Source organism: Strongylocentrotus purpuratus, unplaced genomic scaffold (genome assembly GCF_000002235.5).
Source record: "Strongylocentrotus purpuratus isolate Spur 01 unplaced genomic scaffold, Spur_5.0 spur5_contig_861, whole genome shotgun sequence".
Classification (NCBI taxonomy): domain Eukaryota; kingdom Metazoa; phylum Echinodermata; class Echinoidea; order Camarodonta; family Strongylocentrotidae; genus Strongylocentrotus; species Strongylocentrotus purpuratus.
The window spans coordinates 2,315,644-2,332,066 of NW_022145570.1; the positions used below are offsets into that span (position 1 = coordinate 2,315,644).

Below are 16,423 nucleotides of genomic sequence, written 5' to 3' on the forward strand. Positions count from 1 at the left end.
CCATGTGATATATGGCTTGAAAGAGGAGTTACCCCGAATTTGTTATTGCTACGGAGGAGCATTGCTTATATCATACCTATAGTTTGGAAACAGAAACTTAGACAATGTTTTGATGGGAAGAAGTGTGTATCCAAGGTTTTTACCGTTATTGAAAACGACTCAGAAGTACCGCTAGAAAACCTAAAATCCAAGAAATTGTTACCGTACACTCTAAGAAAAAATGGTGCAAAGTGAACCCTATTGAAGGAAAAGGGGTTCAAAAAAGGGTGCAATGTAAGATTTTGCACCCTTCCAAAAAAATTAACCATATCGACTAAAAAAGGGTGCAAAATAAAAGTTTGCATATTGCATGCATATTTATGATTACTTTTTACGTGTTCACATACAAATACATTTATCATGATTTGTTAAGCAAATTATGACAATGCACATCAATTTTGTGATTTGTATTTTCCTTCGGTAATCATTAACCAATAGTTTATTTTGTCTGATCATGTTACAATTACATTCACGTTTTAGCAATAGATATATTGATTATATGATTACTCACCAAGAAACAACATGAATGTTTAATATGCATTTGTGTACGAGCAAATTTCACGAGTATTCCTCGAGTATGGGTACAGGATTGCACCTTTTAAAGGGTGCAGGATTGAACCCCTAAAGGTGCTGTTATTGCATTGGTTTTCACCCCTAATGGAGCAGGTGCTGATAGTGTTGCATCAGTTTGCACCCCTAGAGGTGCAGGATTGAACCATTAAGGGTACTAACATGTCCCCTAAAGGGTTCAATCTGGCACCTTTTTAAAGGGTGCAGGATTGCCAGTGTTGCATCGGTTTGCACCCCTATAGGTAAATACTTGCACCATTTGTTCTAAGTGTGTATTCCAATTAAAAGGATTGTTATACATCCTGCTTCTCAAAAGAAATTTACGAGAGAAATGGATATAACAGAGGAAGTTTGGAAATATATTTATATCTTACCTGTTCGACCAATTACTGAAGTTAAAACAAGATTTTTTCGATGCAAAATTAATACAAACTGTCTTCTAACTAATCATAAATTACATGAAATGAAATTGGTTGACTCAGAACTATGTACTTTTTTGTGGAAATTTCCCTGAGAAAATGGAGCATATTTCGGGAGTGTGAATATGTAAAGCCGCTATATTCTGAGTTTCAAACCTGATATAGAAATATTACTAGTACTTAAATAAGTTTCAATTTGACTCTGTATTATTTGGAAATAAAAGAAATAACCCGATGTTTGTTTACCCTTTGTTTAAAAAATGATACAGTGAAACCTGCTTTAGGTTATTATACTATAACGGAAACAGGAAATATAGACCATTGTTTATATGCTTCAAACATTTTATTAAATTTAATGTTTCCCTTGAAAAGCAAGCGGCTTTCAAAAATAATACACCGAGCAAATTCTTTACTAAATGGCATGCGTTAAATATTATTGCTTTAGAAAATTAATATACAATGTAACTGTTATGATATTTTTATATAATAATAATAATGATAATAATATATTACATTTATAAAGCACTTAATACAATGTTTCTGTGAGATTGTACAACTGTATGTTTCGTTTCTGTTTTGTTCAAAAAATGTATTAAATTTAATATACTCCGAAGTGAGGGGATAAATAAAGAACCTCCTATTTGTGACGATAAAATACAAAAACAAAACGATAATCTAGGTCTTCGAGAAGGTTGTAAATATTTAAAACTCAGCGAGAAGATAGAACAGTTCTAAATATGCGAATCTGTTGTAAAGAAAATTATTGAATAGTTTTAATTTTTGTATTCAAAGCTAAATATTTTGTACGTAAAAACTGATATGGTAAAGGTACTTAAAGTGTGTTTTCCATGAAGAAAAACGCATAACGATTAAAATGCCTATGTCGTCATAAAATGCTACAGGATGAGATTGTTATGAAAAAAGGCGACCTTTCACAGAGATGCACCGAACATTTTATTACAAATCGTATCGACAATTAAATATATATCATTTTCATATCCTTCCATCCATTTCAAACTATTAATCTAGATTACTACAGATTAAGGTATTCTTACTATAGCATAGATAGATAGATAGTTTATTGGTTTCCACAATATCTCACTTTACAAAGAGTGTAACGACATATTGAAAAATGATTAAAAAATACATGTACAATACCGGTACACACTTTTCAGAATATTGTCCATTAAGTTGAACTTAAGAAATATCATATATATAACAAAAAATGTTACAATATGGTTAAAAATTCGATTCATTTCAATTCAAAAGAACGTTTATTTTTTTCTATTCACTTTCACAACATATTTGACATCTGTTCAAACAATACAATTTATATGTAGGAACATAAATATAATTAAAGAACTTGTATTATAAGGAAAAAGGCGCGAATCATTACCTTCATCACAGAGTACACCAGTCCATCCGGGTCTGCAGAAACAGGTGTATCCGTCTATACCATCCACGCATTCTCCATTCACACAGGGACTGCTAGCACATTCGTCAATATCTAAATGGTTTACATAGAAAGATAGGTAAATAGTAAAACAATTGTAGAATAACGAAAACGGCAAACTGCCCTGAGTAGTACGAGTAATGCACCGCAAATGATGGGGAGTGGGTCATTGTTCGATCGTGTTTATTTTATAACTATCTTTATAGTGTTATCATTGGTTCAAGGAGGGTCCACATGCTGATCATGTGATTAAAAAATTGCACCTGCAATAATATTTTCTTCTTCAAGTCGACCTATCATTTCGTGCAGCAAAGCTTTGATAGTTATCCCATTTTATACATTGGTGAATGAAAACATGTTTGTTTTCTTTCTTCATTGAATGTGTTACTTACTGATTTGACAGAGAGTTCCCATAAACCCCGGTGTACAAATGCACCGATACATGTTGACTTGATCGTCACAAGTAGCTCCATTCATACAGGGGTTGCTGGCACACTCGTCAACATCTAGAGGGGAAACAAGAATATTTATTCCTTATGAAATATTCAAAAGAGATAACATAACAAGCAGACAGGATTATCATTATCATCATCATCACAATTAACGTCATCATCATCGTCGCCACCATCCTCAGTTATCCTCACCTGTAGTCGACATTGCCGTGTTCAATAGGTACAGCAACATCATCATCATCGCCATCAATACTGTCCTACGTATTATCGTCATCATCATAATTAAGATTGTCATCATCATTATCATCATAATCATCATTATCACCATAAATATCATGATTATTGATTATTTATCACTAAATATCACTAATTATCATGATTAATCATTATTACCAGCATCTTCATGTCCAATGCCACGACCATCATCATCGTCACCAATATCATTTCATCTTACCCACCACCGCCATTTATCATTATCCTCAACATCAACGCTATTATCAGTGTTATCATCATTGTTATCATCGTTGTTATCATCGTTGTCATCACAATCATCTTACCGATTTGACATTGAGATCCAGTCCATCCAGATGCACAGAAACAGGTGTATCCTCCTATAACGTCTTGACATGTTCCACCATTCTGACAAGGATCACTTTCACATTCATTGACCGCTGGAAGTTAAAATAAACAAAAAATGGCTTTTAATTTTTCTTGAAACATGACTTAGCAAATAAATAGACAACAAGTACATATTACATTACAAAGCATTTCGACAAACAAAATGTGCGATAAAGAGTTGGTATGGAATTTCTATTTTCTTAAGTAAGTGAACTTAGCAGATTGTACTCATTTACTTTCCTCACATTCTAGATGTCACAAAAGTCCTTGGCTCGAATCTTGATCATATTTAAGTTTAATTTAAAAGCGATGATGATAAACTCAGTCAAAATTAAATTGAACAAAACGAAAGACCGAGGTAAACGTTTTATCTCTGTAAAATTAGATAAACAGGATTAGCATGGGGTTTACCTGGATTTAGAACAAATAATGGTTTTTGCATTTACCATCAAGAAATGCGTAATATAATATGAACAATACGAAATTAGAATTCTGACGCCTACAGTTAAAAAAGGCATGAAAGGTTTCAATCATACCTTAGAATAAACTTAATGAATTATGCATCAGGAGCTTAAAGTCTGTCTGCACTACCTGTAGCTACTTGCGCCCTATTTATAGCAAACAATGCCTAAGCGGTATCCGTTGGTCCCAAATGATTCTTTTTTTCTTATGTTAATTGAGAGCTGATTTGGTGAGATAACCACCTGTCAGTGACTATGCAGGGAGGTCTAATCCCTCCTGACCAAACAGATGCAGCCAGGTTTTGAATATCTTATAATTACCAATGTTTTATGAAACATTGCTAATGATGCTGCTCCAAAACTTACACATTTCGCATCTGAGACCAGTCCAGATCGCGGTACAGTCGCAGGTGTATTCATTTTGTCCGTTGATGCATGTTGCACCGTTCTGGCATGGAGAACTGTGACACTCGTTGAAATCTGTACATTTCAAAGATTAAGAGCAATCATTACACCCATAAGTAAAACATGTACTTAATATATCTAAAAATGAAATAAAGATTGCCAAAATAAAAAGTACGAACAACTGATAACTAGTATTTTTGATATGGTAGCGTAAGTTATAGTATGTTCTTTAGGTTACACTGTTATTATCATAATCATATTTAAAACTAAGCGCTGTCTCAATGCCGATTGCATTAGATTAATCCTATTTTTATAAAAAATAAATGTGGTTCAGCTATTAAACTGGTGGAAGGAAGAAGTGACATTATATTTCACAGGAATACAACACAAGAATATCAAACATATTGTATAGTTTGCTACCATTATTATTTATAACAACGTGCTATTGGTACAGTGGATAGAGCGAAGAGCTAAGAACGGTATAATCTGGTTTCAAGCCAAAGTCAAGTTCCTTTACCCTTTGTGTATCATAAAGGCATTAACTCTCAAAATGCTGGTCCTACCGGTGTTACACATTACGGAAGTCCATCAAGGATGACCATTAATCATTTGGCTTTATATACAGTATAATGAATGATAAAACAAATAGGCAATTTAGAAGTTGTTGGTGCTTTTACCGATTTCACACGTTGCTCCCTCCCATCCGGGTCCACAGAGGCAGGAGAAGGCATTATCTCCCTCAATGCACGTGCCTCCATTCTCACACGGGTCACTAGCACATTCGCTCAAACCTTCGAGAAAAGGGATTTGATATAACATATTAAAGGTTAATCGCAGTACATTCAGTTCTTATTCGACAAAATCACATTGCAATCATATATCCCTAATCTAGTATGGACATCACGCTGAGAATAGAAACAAATAAATGATATTGTTTATGACTAAGGACCGTGGTATCAAATCAACACAGATCAAATCAAGAGATATTACAGTTGACAAGTTATGCCCAGTTTCAATTTTTTCGAGCGACTGAAGTATAATTGAGAAGACTAGTAGTTTGAAAAAATATTCATCTACACAGACCAAATAGAATATGAAATAAATCACTACAGATATAGATGTCACAAGCCAAAAAAGAACACATTGGGAAAAATAAGCACGGTGAGAGGGAGTGTATACTTTATAATTATTAAGGGCTTCTGTGTTTCATGGATATAAAAAGATATCATTATTGCCTTCGTTTGTCTGTATTGTATTGCATGAGCCAGGAAGCGTGGGGATTCATATATATATATATATATATATATATACACTCTTATTTCCACAGCGTCAAATTTCACTCTAAATGGCGTCAGCTGGGAGTCAACTCTATTCCTAGTTAAAGTGACACGGAAAAGGAGTCATCTTGACTCTGAATTGAGTCAATTCTCAGCTGATGCCACACAATCAGAGTCAAATTGATTCGGAATCCGTGTCACTTTAACTAGGAATAGAGTTGACTCCCAGCTGACGCCATTTAGAGTGAAATTTGACGCCGTGGAAATAAGAATGTATATATATATATATATATATATATATATAAGTGCGAGAATTCTCAACTCTGACATGACAGCGGGTGTTCCAGAATATGTAGGCGTACAGCTACGTCTCACGTTCCACCATTTTCTTCACGCCTATATATATATATAATATATATATATATATTTCTAGATAGGGCAGGGTATGCATGAAGTCAAATATCACAACCCCCATGGGAACTTACTTGTCTCACAGAGTGGTCCGGTCCAGTCAACAGTACATGTGCATTCAAACCCGTTGACCTCGTCATTGCATGTTCCGCCATTGAGGCACGGATCGCTGGCACACTCGTCGATTTCTGTAAATCGAAGTTAGACAAATCACACATCCAGATATCAAACAACATTAGCAACAAAATAAAACAAGATAAAACAAAAACAATCATAATCGTAAGCCTTTTTGTATACAACGTGGATGCTAAAAAGAACAAGTTGTTTTTGTTATTTGGTATCGATAGTACTGAACACGACTGTATATAGAATTTTAGACGAGGATTATCCATTTCGTTCTTGAATAGTTAAACATTAATTTTAGCATACTTCGCAATCACAATTTATTATTAACACGTTGACGGATACAATTGTGGTAAAAAGAATAATTGTTTTAAAGGAAGGCCACCACACAGTGGCAAAACAGTTTTGTAGTGTTACCATGTACCAAATAGGTGTGCATTCTGTCTCAAACTCATTTTTTTAACAAAATTATTTCTCCAGCTTCAGCTCAAAATTAAAATAAAAGTATAGAGGATTCACTTGACGTACCAGTTTGACAATGGTCTCCAATGAAACCTGGGAGGCACTGACATTGGTAACCGTTGACTTGGTCGAAACATCGTGCGTTGTTCTGACAAGGGTTGCTAAGGCACTCGTTGATATCTGAAAATCACAACCACGTGAAATGGAATAAAAAAATATGGTTTAACCATCATTATAATTCAGTATTTTTTAGCTTGTCGGACAACTTTGTACTCACTTTTAATAAACTTTAACTTGCTAATTTCTGTCGGCAAAGAAGCAACACGTAATAATATAATAGACATTGTGTTGCAAAATCATCATCTGAAAATATGTCCTTCCTCCAATATTTTAATTACTAAGAAAACATGGATAATGAAAACGCTCCGTAGCAAAACTTTAAAACAAACAAAAAGATTACCTATTCCGGAAAATTAATCCTTTGATACTTTTTTAAGCATACTCACATTCATGGTAATATAAAATACAAACAGAGGCATCGTTAGCTAGCATTTTTAAATATATATATCAGGTACATGAAAATTAGAAGGAGAATCTTGGGAAATAGGAATTTGCTGGTACCCTCTATTTGGCCCCCGTTTTTGTTTCCATTTATAGCTTACCTCCACTACATGTCTTTCCAGTGTATCCCGGTGTACAGATGCAGGTGAAGTTGGCCACGAGATCAATGCAGTTCCCACCATTCCGACACGGGGTATCTTTGCACTCGTCGATCTCTACACTGCAGTCAAACTCCGTATAACCAGGGGCACAGTCGCAGTTGAAGTATGTTGATCTGTTGATACAGTTCCCGCTGTTAACACACGGCTGCGGTGAGCATTGATCAATCACTGAAGAAGAACAACAAATCTGACTTTTAAAATTGAATTGATATTTTGTGAAGCCAATTAAATTTCAAATGTTACTATGTGAAAAGAGTTGTGAGCATAGGAACTGATCAAAAAGGGATTTAAAACATGAAATAAATGCAAGTTAGTTAAATGAGACCGACGAGATTTAATTCAAATTTTTAAAGGTTCGTTTTGACTTATACCCATGTGTGTGGCTTTTAAACTGCACAAGAATATGCAAACCGCATCAGATAAGTTCATGATATAAACAAAGGGATATATTGCCAAGCGAAAGAGTAAATAAAAAGGTGTTTTATGAATATGTCCCAAGGAACATTTTGCTACAGACATACGCAATACTTCTATCATCACTTGAAGATATACTCACATTGTTCGCAATTGACACCGGTGAAACCAGAGGGACATATGCATTCATATCGATTAACTCCATCAACACAGAATCCATTATTCTGACAAGGGAACGATGCACATTCGTTGATACCTAGGACGTAAAATATAAAATGCATGATTCCTTGACCACAAAAGAATATAGCCAACACAAAACAGCAGACCTATATAGGCTTTGAATATAAGTAGCATTTTAGCTAAATGAATACGCGCATTAGATTGAATCATTGGATTCTGCATTACAATTTTTCATGAGCAAAGTAAGACAAACTAAATTCTGCAAATATGAAAGAGGATAATTGATATTATGTTTTGGTGATTGATCATTTTCGAGGAAGTATACGACAGACAAGACTGAAATTGTCATAAATATTCAATTAATGGAGAATAAACCTGGGAATGCATACAGGAGTAAACCAATGTCTGACGGACATGAATATCATGATATTGTTGAAAATATGAAACATTTCTTCACTATGCAGTTCATCAAGGTCATTCTAGTACGAGGTTCTTTCATATATCTAAAAGACTTCCAAACATAGATATACATCAGACAAGTACAAAGGACTGGTCAATGATTATCATTTACACCTGAAATCCTTTGGTAAGAAACGGTAGTACTTACTGATATCGCATCGTTGCCCCGTCCATCCATCTGTACATGTACATGTGAATCCATTGACCTGATCGAAACAGGTTCCTCCATTGTTACACGGGCTTCCCAGACAGTCATTGGTGTCTGAAAATGGAAACAATCCAAGGTAAATAAATATACGTATGTTACAGGGGTCAAAACCTACCTTTTACTTCATCAAAGCTTCTAGCTTAATGATGTAAACATGTTTAATATAATTGTGCTACTATTTTTCGTTTCATGACTCAATACGTTAAGAGAAGTAGTATTGCCCTTATATTTAAATATTTACAAGGTATGCATTTCACATTGCTGGGAATACCATGCTAATGAGAAAACTTCTGAGGAAATGGAAACAAGATTAATTAGCATGTTGAACCTCTGCTTATATAATGATTCAGATCTACTTTTAAATGTTCGTGCAATCAAAGTCATGTAAAGGAACCAAGGAGCAAGGTCTAAAGAGCAATAAGTACACGAGGAATCAAGGGAGGAAGCCCTTCTGGTCACCCTAGCACATCAAAGGAAATGTAGTTTATAAACATTTATCATTATATCAAAGAACAAAACATACCCGGATGCGATGTATACTTACTAATATCACAGTTTTCTCCTTCCCAACCCACTACACACGTACATGTGTAGTACGTGAGGAAATTGTTGCAGATTCCAGAGTTTTGGCAGGGGTTGGGTGCGCATTTGTCCACCTCTGTAAAATGAAATGTTCCAGGTTTTTATTACGACAGTGATCAAGATCTTCTGAACAACATCCATGGTCTATTAATGAAACTGAATTAGATTAAAACATACTTAGGCCCACATGGTTTAATGTCGTTTGCTTGCAGGTTACCTTGTCTATCATTGTAGAAACGAAACTATGTTTATGCTAAGTATTGTGTATATTCTATTTTTAACAACTTTGCAACTGTGTTGTTGATATCTTTGGTGGTCTGTACAATGTTATTACCCTCTTTTCCACCAATCAAAAAATGGCATTTACCCATATGACCAAAATCCCATGTGACATATTCTATTCGACAAATGCAAAGCTACCGTTGTTAATTAATATGGTCGAACGAAAACAATAGCAGACTCCCGAAAGTCAACTTGAGTAAATCTAAATAGTCTTGTTTATCACCTTCCTGAAATGTGCGAACAGTCATTACAATAACTTACATGCATTTAGTAATTCAAACAGGATTTCATTGAGATAAACAATTAAAGAGCATTGAAATTTCCCGAGAGCTGGTTTTCGAAAGTAGCCGAGTACATTTCAAATTGGAACCTTACCATTTTCGCACTCCCTTCCTTCATATCCAGCTTCGCATGTACATGAGAAGTCATCTACCAGGTTGTTACAACGACCACGCCCACTGCATAATTGAGTGTTACATTCGTTGATGTCTGGAAGAAGAACAATGATATGAACATTCAATCAATAGAGTGAAAATCCCTGGGAAATAGCCCTTGACAGGCCTTTGGCCTTTACTATTTCCCTTAAATATACTCAATTACAAGATTAAGTATCTATCGTTATTACATGTGTTTGTGTTTATTGTAATATTTCGAATTGTGTCTGCATTGTTGTAAACATTTTACTGTTTCTATGAGTTTTGTGAAAAAAACGAATTGAATTAACAATTTCTTTTAATTCAAATCTCTAGTGACTCTGCGTCCGTAGGCAAGAATTTTGTCTCAAGATGTTTCTCCCGACCAAGGTGAGGTAAAGTGTTTCAACAAGTGATTTATTCCATAATGCATTTACTGCTTCCTGAAAGTGTCAAGTGCTTATGATGTAGGAACTAAATCATCTGTAATCATCGTAATATTCTTTCAAGCACATTTGAAGTACATACCGACTATATTTAAAATGTGATAAACCTGTACAACTATCTTCAAACACCGTAAATTATGATATGACATGAGACTGACAGGTTTTAGTAGATGTCACGTATGGTTTAGTGGTTTAGTATAGGTGTTAAAAACTTATTGTACATGTAGTCTGTGCCGTTCTCCTGTGATCAGTTGATCTACAGCTCCTTCTTCCTTCCATATTCCTATAAATGCAGATATTGGCGGCGATAGGCGCTATGAAAATCCCTAAAAATACAGTTCACCATTATCATTGTAAATGCAAATTATAGAATTAAATGAAACATGATAATTGTTTTAAAGACCTCACATACATACCCTCTGCACAGTTAGTCCCGGTGTATCCAGGAGCACATATACAGGCGTACATGTTAGCACCGTTAATACATGTACCATTATGCAAGCATGGCATCGATTGACACTCGTTCTCATCTGTTTTGAAAAGAAAAGAAAAAATAAAATCACGATAATTAAAATAAACCACCAGGGGCAATATTATGAAAACGATGTTAATTGTTATATATATATATATATATATATATATATATATATATAAGAAACCAAAACTGCTCGGAAATAACTCTTAAACCTACCATTAGTGATTTAGCCGATGTTCTATTTTAACATTATGCTAAAAATGTAGATGTAAAGCAACATATAAGGCAACAAACCTATCGACCAATAAATGAGAAATAGAGTGGGACCTCATTATTCTCACCAAGTTCGCAGAAGGTGCCGGCCCACCCAGGTTGGCAGAAACAATCGAAAGCAAAGTTAGGCCTGTCGATACATATTCCTCCATTCTGACACGGTGAGCTCGCACATTCGTCGAGATCTAGAAGGGATAAGAGAAAAACGTTTTCACTTTGTATCAGGGTTTATCTTTGTATGTTATGACATATTTAATGTTCAAACATGATCCATGAGAACACAGTATAAAAACAGAAATCGGTGCTTAGTATTGTATGTAGAATCAAACATCTTCATCACTTCTTATCCGCCAAAAAGAATTACTCAAGAGTACTGGCTGCTTCCAAGTACAATATTGTATTGGGAAGCAACCCATTTTCCTCCTCAAAATGTTGACATTAAAATCAATAAAGAATAAAGGCATTCATTATTCGACAACCTAACCGGCATCGAAAATACCCCATTTCTTTTTGTGTGTGTTACCTACAAAGTAGGATTCTAGTAAACACGAAAGGAAAACATATATCAATAAGGAGACAATACATTTATTGAAACTGTTACAAAGTGTAACGAATTATAACCTAAGAATGAAAATCTCCATTTAACTATATGTAAATGAATTTGTCGTCTTACCGACTTCACAAATGTCTCCAGCCCATCCTGGCATACAGTTACATGTAAACATGTTGATACCATCTACGCATGCGCCACCATTTAGACAAGGATCACTCTGGCATTCATTGATTTCTGTAAGGAATCAAGAAAAATATTATATATCAGTCATAGTCGTGTGGATAAACCGAATTGAAAAAAAGATGATACAGAACATACAATGAATGGGAGAGGTATTGGTAGAGAGAGAGAGAGAGAGAGAGAAAGAGAGATAGATAGAGAGACATAACAACACAAGGAAAAGAAGAGGATAGAGCAGTTAAGAAGGAGAAGAAGAAGAAGAAGAAGAAGAAAAAGAAGAAGAAGAGTGGTTAGACATACTGAAAACGGTCACGAGACAGAGATATTAGGGGGGGGGGGCAATCAATATAAAGTAAAACAGATACATAATATTGGAAAATAGAGAGAGAATTGACAGATTTAGAAGACAGAAATATTACATATTGAAATATAATTTTATGGTGAGTTAAAAGTGCCTCACGATCAATTTTCCATCAATTATGACAACGGTTCCTTTTTTGGAAAATAAGCCTCTTTATGCATGAAACTTTCCAAATTTTAATTTATAATGAAAAAAACGAGGCTGTAACTCTGTTTACTCATTTTTTTAATTTTTTGTTGATGAATAATTTTGTTTTTGTTGAAAAAATCTTTATTTAGATACAAAATCACGGATAACATCATACATAAATATTTATAAAAAGCACGTATTCACATGTTTAAATGAAATCTAATTATATATGTTCCCACATACCTTGTTCGCAGTTAGTGCCGATGTATCCCGCGCTACAGGCACAGAGATAACCTAGGTGTTGGTCCAGGCAAGATCCACCATTTTGGCAAGGACTCGACGCGCACTCATCGACCGCTAAAAGATCATGAATAGAAAAAAGCTATCAGTCAGTCACCTTTACCACATCATTCACTCCTTAGTTTTTCATATATGATACTATCAAAATATATGATGAAATCTCGGTAACGATTAACAAAGAGCTCAGCATGATTTCGGGTCCATATTTGGGGGAAGCTATCAAAGAAAACGTTATGACTTTTCCTATTTTCGTAGAAATCATCAAAGTATTAGATATCAGAGATACTATTTTTAATGGTGAAAGACTGTAGTTATAAAAAATCACAAAAGAAACATTTGGTAGCATAGGGCCATGTCCTCATTTTCGAGTTTATAATACAACCATGGATAGTAAAAGCAAAGTTATGTTTTGTTCGTAGTTAGGATGAAAGCACTTTCAAATATATGTCGAATTTGATGTGGATCTGAAAAGCTGATCGTACAGAATGATTTGATAGAGATGAAAAACACTTTATAGAGATTCTACATATACAAATTTAGACTTACATATCTCGCATCTTGTTCCAGTCCAACCAGGCAGGCAGATGCACTGGAATGCATTGGTGAGATCCTGACACACTCCATTATTTAAGCACGTATTTGGCTGGCAGTCAGGCGTATCTGAAATAAAGGATCACAGAGCCATAGTAAAACATTGATGCACACAACATATCTATACAACTATTCGGCCCGTATTCTACTAAGAGCTGAAGCTGAAGCTGGGCTTAAGTTTTTGTTAAAAATCTGGTTCAACAAAGTAGTTAGTCTGATCTTTAAGTATTTTCTCATTTAAAAATTATCTTATTAGACCAAGGTTTGAATTAGGAGAAATATGGATATCTTCACCTTGATTTTAAGGATAGTTTTAATGCTAGAATTATCAAGGCTCTAAATAACTTGAATCCTGCTGGAGCGGTGACAACCATAATCTAACCGAAAGCCCCATACTAAAAAAGACATCACATGGGCTTCCAATATTTGATTAAGACGTAAGCTAATTTAAATAGTAAAGAGGGGTCCAGGAACATGTTCACCCCCATTGGTAAAACACTTTTCACTGACATGTTTCACTGATTCTGAAAATGTACACTCCGCTGTATAAACAACGCATTTGGCAAGTATGCAGTTGCATCTGAAATAGAGTACCACACAGCCTAGAAGGCGAGGTGGCTAAGTGGAAGAGTAGAGGTCCCATAATCGGGATGTCCCGGGTTCAAAACCTATTCGATACACTAGAGCCATTTGGTTGGGCACTATACTCATTAACAAGTCCCTCAGAGAGGACGAAGTTACGTAAAATTCAACCCACCAACCAATCTCTCGCCATGTATCAATACATCTTATCTATCAGAACTGTACATAGGATATAATTATTGCTGACTTACCACTTTCGCACCTATCTCCTTGATACCCGACGGGGCACGTACATCTGAAACTATTCACTTCATCTGTGCAGATGCCTCCATTGAAGCAGGGGTTTGAAGCGCATTCGTTGATATCTACATAATTAGAACGAAAGAACATTCAAAATATTGTCAATGATGCTGTCAATCAGGGGATAACGTCAGACAAATCATGGTCTTCGTTTGACAACTTGGTAAATTTCTTGGATTGTTGGATTTTAAAACACAAAACCTGTTTTGGCATTCTCCAGAGAATATTCAACGTTCTCCCGATCAAAACATAGCACTGCGGTATCATGGATACTGTCATTAAATTTTAAAAAGTTGTAATTTAGGATCCCTAGGAAAAAATCTTTATGGTGAAATTCACTTCAAACAAAGAAAAGCTCAAACTCAATGGACAGTATGAAGACTTCGAGTAACTTTGTAGACGTGATTTCCTTACGACTTTAAATCGTAATTTGTTACTTTTTTAAAAATATGAATAGCACACCAGAGTAAAATATAAAACACATAATTTACCCGTTCCGCAGTTTGTTCCTTCGAATCCGGGCTGACAGTTACACGTGTAGAAGTTGACCCCATCGATACAGGTTCCGAGGTTGAAACAAGGATTGGAGGCACACTCGTTGATATCTACATTGTTGAAGACATAAAATATTCCGAAGTGACCATATTTTTAAAATTTGACACCGAAATATAAAGTACCTATAATATTTCATGTGTGCTTCAGTCTCGTAAAGGATATTAAAGTATAAAGTTTATTAAAGTATTAATTTCTTACACAGTAAGTTGTCTCTGTTCTTTAGGAAAAATTCAGGCGAGCTTTGTTTTGTCTAAGATGTATAATTTAAGGCGTACGTTACGACATATCTATGTTTGGATATAGGGCGAGGTATAGTGTCGAATTTCGACTAATTATAAATTTTCCACGGATCAATAATCATTTTGGTGCCCAAAGTCTGGACATTCACCTTCAACATGAATATTTTATTCCCTTATGCATACTTTTTAATTCTAAATCACTGCCATTAGTCTATGTTTATGGTTTTCATCATTCCCATAGTTTTATGGTGCTTAATGAAGTTTACAACCCAATGAGTGAACGAGTAAAGTGTTTTTATCACTTATGGATTAGAAGAAGTAAATACAAAAATCTCTTACCGACTTCACAGTTCACTCCTGTGTATCCTGGTCGACACATACACGTGTACGTATTCTGACCATTGATACAAGTTCCGCCATTTCGACATGGATTGGCGCCGCCATTTAGCAAACATTCGTTGATATCTGTACATGCGAAACAAATGAGAGATAAACAAGATATGTTACCAGTAGACGTATAATACAACAACGGATTAATGCAAGGAACGTAGAGGGGTCGAGTCATTGCCATAGAATCCGAGATATTTATGAAAGCAAACTGCACGTTATTTAGAGAAAACCAGAGAACAGCTTAACTTTTACCCAGGTAGCTTTTAAGTGTATCTAGACGTTTTATGAGATTGTAACGTGATAGCATGAAAGAGTGGGTCACAAGTTTATGCTAACCCCTCCTCATCGTGAATTGGGTTTTGGGTTTGGGATAATCTTGAGACTTCGTTTAGCAAAAAACTGATTTTTTTTGTTATGACTGCAGGGGATTCATTATTCAATTTTCTTTGATAATATTTGATATTTATATAGCGCATATATCGACCATGCATGGTGCTCAAGGTTTTCCAACTATCACCCCGGCTCTGCTAGGTAGCCGATTTCGGCGCTCACAGCATTCAGGAAATTCCTTCCTACCGGTAGCCATTTAACACCTACGTGGAGAGTGGCAAATGTAGATTAATATCTTGCCAAAGAACATTAGTGCCGTGACGGGACTCGAACCACGGACCCTGTGATCCACAGTCCAACGACTTATCCACTAGACCACAACACCTCTACAAATATTTTAATATAAATAAATATAAATAAATTTATAAATGATATCCAAAAGATTGAGACATTAATCTAGAGAGATTTAAATTCGATATCCTCATACCAATGTCACAGTTGATGCCAGTCCATCCTGGGGTACACACACATGAGTAACTATTGACTTCATCTAAACAGAGTCCGTTGAGACACGGGTCTGATGCACACTCGTTGATTTCTGCGATAAATGGTGACAAAAAGAAGACGAAAATGAAGCAGGTATTTTCCCACTGATGGTACTTTGAAACATCTTTACTTAAAAGTGAGTCAAAAAGCCTGTTCTCTTTGTGAAGAAAAACTAGAATGTTATCAAGGAAATTTATTTCTTTACTTTACCGTAATCAGCTTT

General features: G+C 35.1%; 1 protein-coding gene across 1 annotated transcript in view; it reads right to left on the reverse strand.

Moving 5' to 3' along the window:
* LOC115929615 (neurogenic locus notch homolog protein 2-like) overlaps positions 1-16,423 on the reverse strand; it is a 49,459-nt gene that overhangs the window by 16,786 nt on the left and 16,250 nt on the right. Inside the window, exons 12-32 of the mRNA XM_030999173.1 lie at positions 16,142-16,252; positions 15,274-15,399; positions 14,632-14,745; positions 14,092-14,205; positions 13,214-13,327; positions 12,611-12,724; positions 11,818-11,931; positions 11,213-11,329; positions 10,813-10,926; positions 9,913-10,026; positions 9,218-9,331; positions 8,614-8,727; positions 7,969-8,082; positions 7,353-7,580; positions 6,757-6,870; positions 6,180-6,293; positions 5,095-5,208; positions 4,379-4,492; positions 3,491-3,604; positions 2,874-2,987; positions 2,425-2,535 (exon numbers count right to left, since the gene is read on the reverse strand). Coding sequence (XP_030855033.1) covers positions 2,425-2,535; positions 2,874-2,987; positions 3,491-3,604; positions 4,379-4,492; positions 5,095-5,208; positions 6,180-6,293; positions 6,757-6,870; positions 7,353-7,580; positions 7,969-8,082; positions 8,614-8,727; positions 9,218-9,331; positions 9,913-10,026; positions 10,813-10,926; positions 11,213-11,329; positions 11,818-11,931; positions 12,611-12,724; positions 13,214-13,327; positions 14,092-14,205; positions 14,632-14,745; positions 15,274-15,399; positions 16,142-16,252 — 2,517 coding nt within the window. The remainder of the gene's footprint in view (positions 1-2,424; positions 2,536-2,873; positions 2,988-3,490; positions 3,605-4,378; positions 4,493-5,094; positions 5,209-6,179; positions 6,294-6,756; positions 6,871-7,352; positions 7,581-7,968; positions 8,083-8,613; positions 8,728-9,217; positions 9,332-9,912; positions 10,027-10,812; positions 10,927-11,212; positions 11,330-11,817; positions 11,932-12,610; positions 12,725-13,213; positions 13,328-14,091; positions 14,206-14,631; positions 14,746-15,273; positions 15,400-16,141; positions 16,253-16,423) is intronic.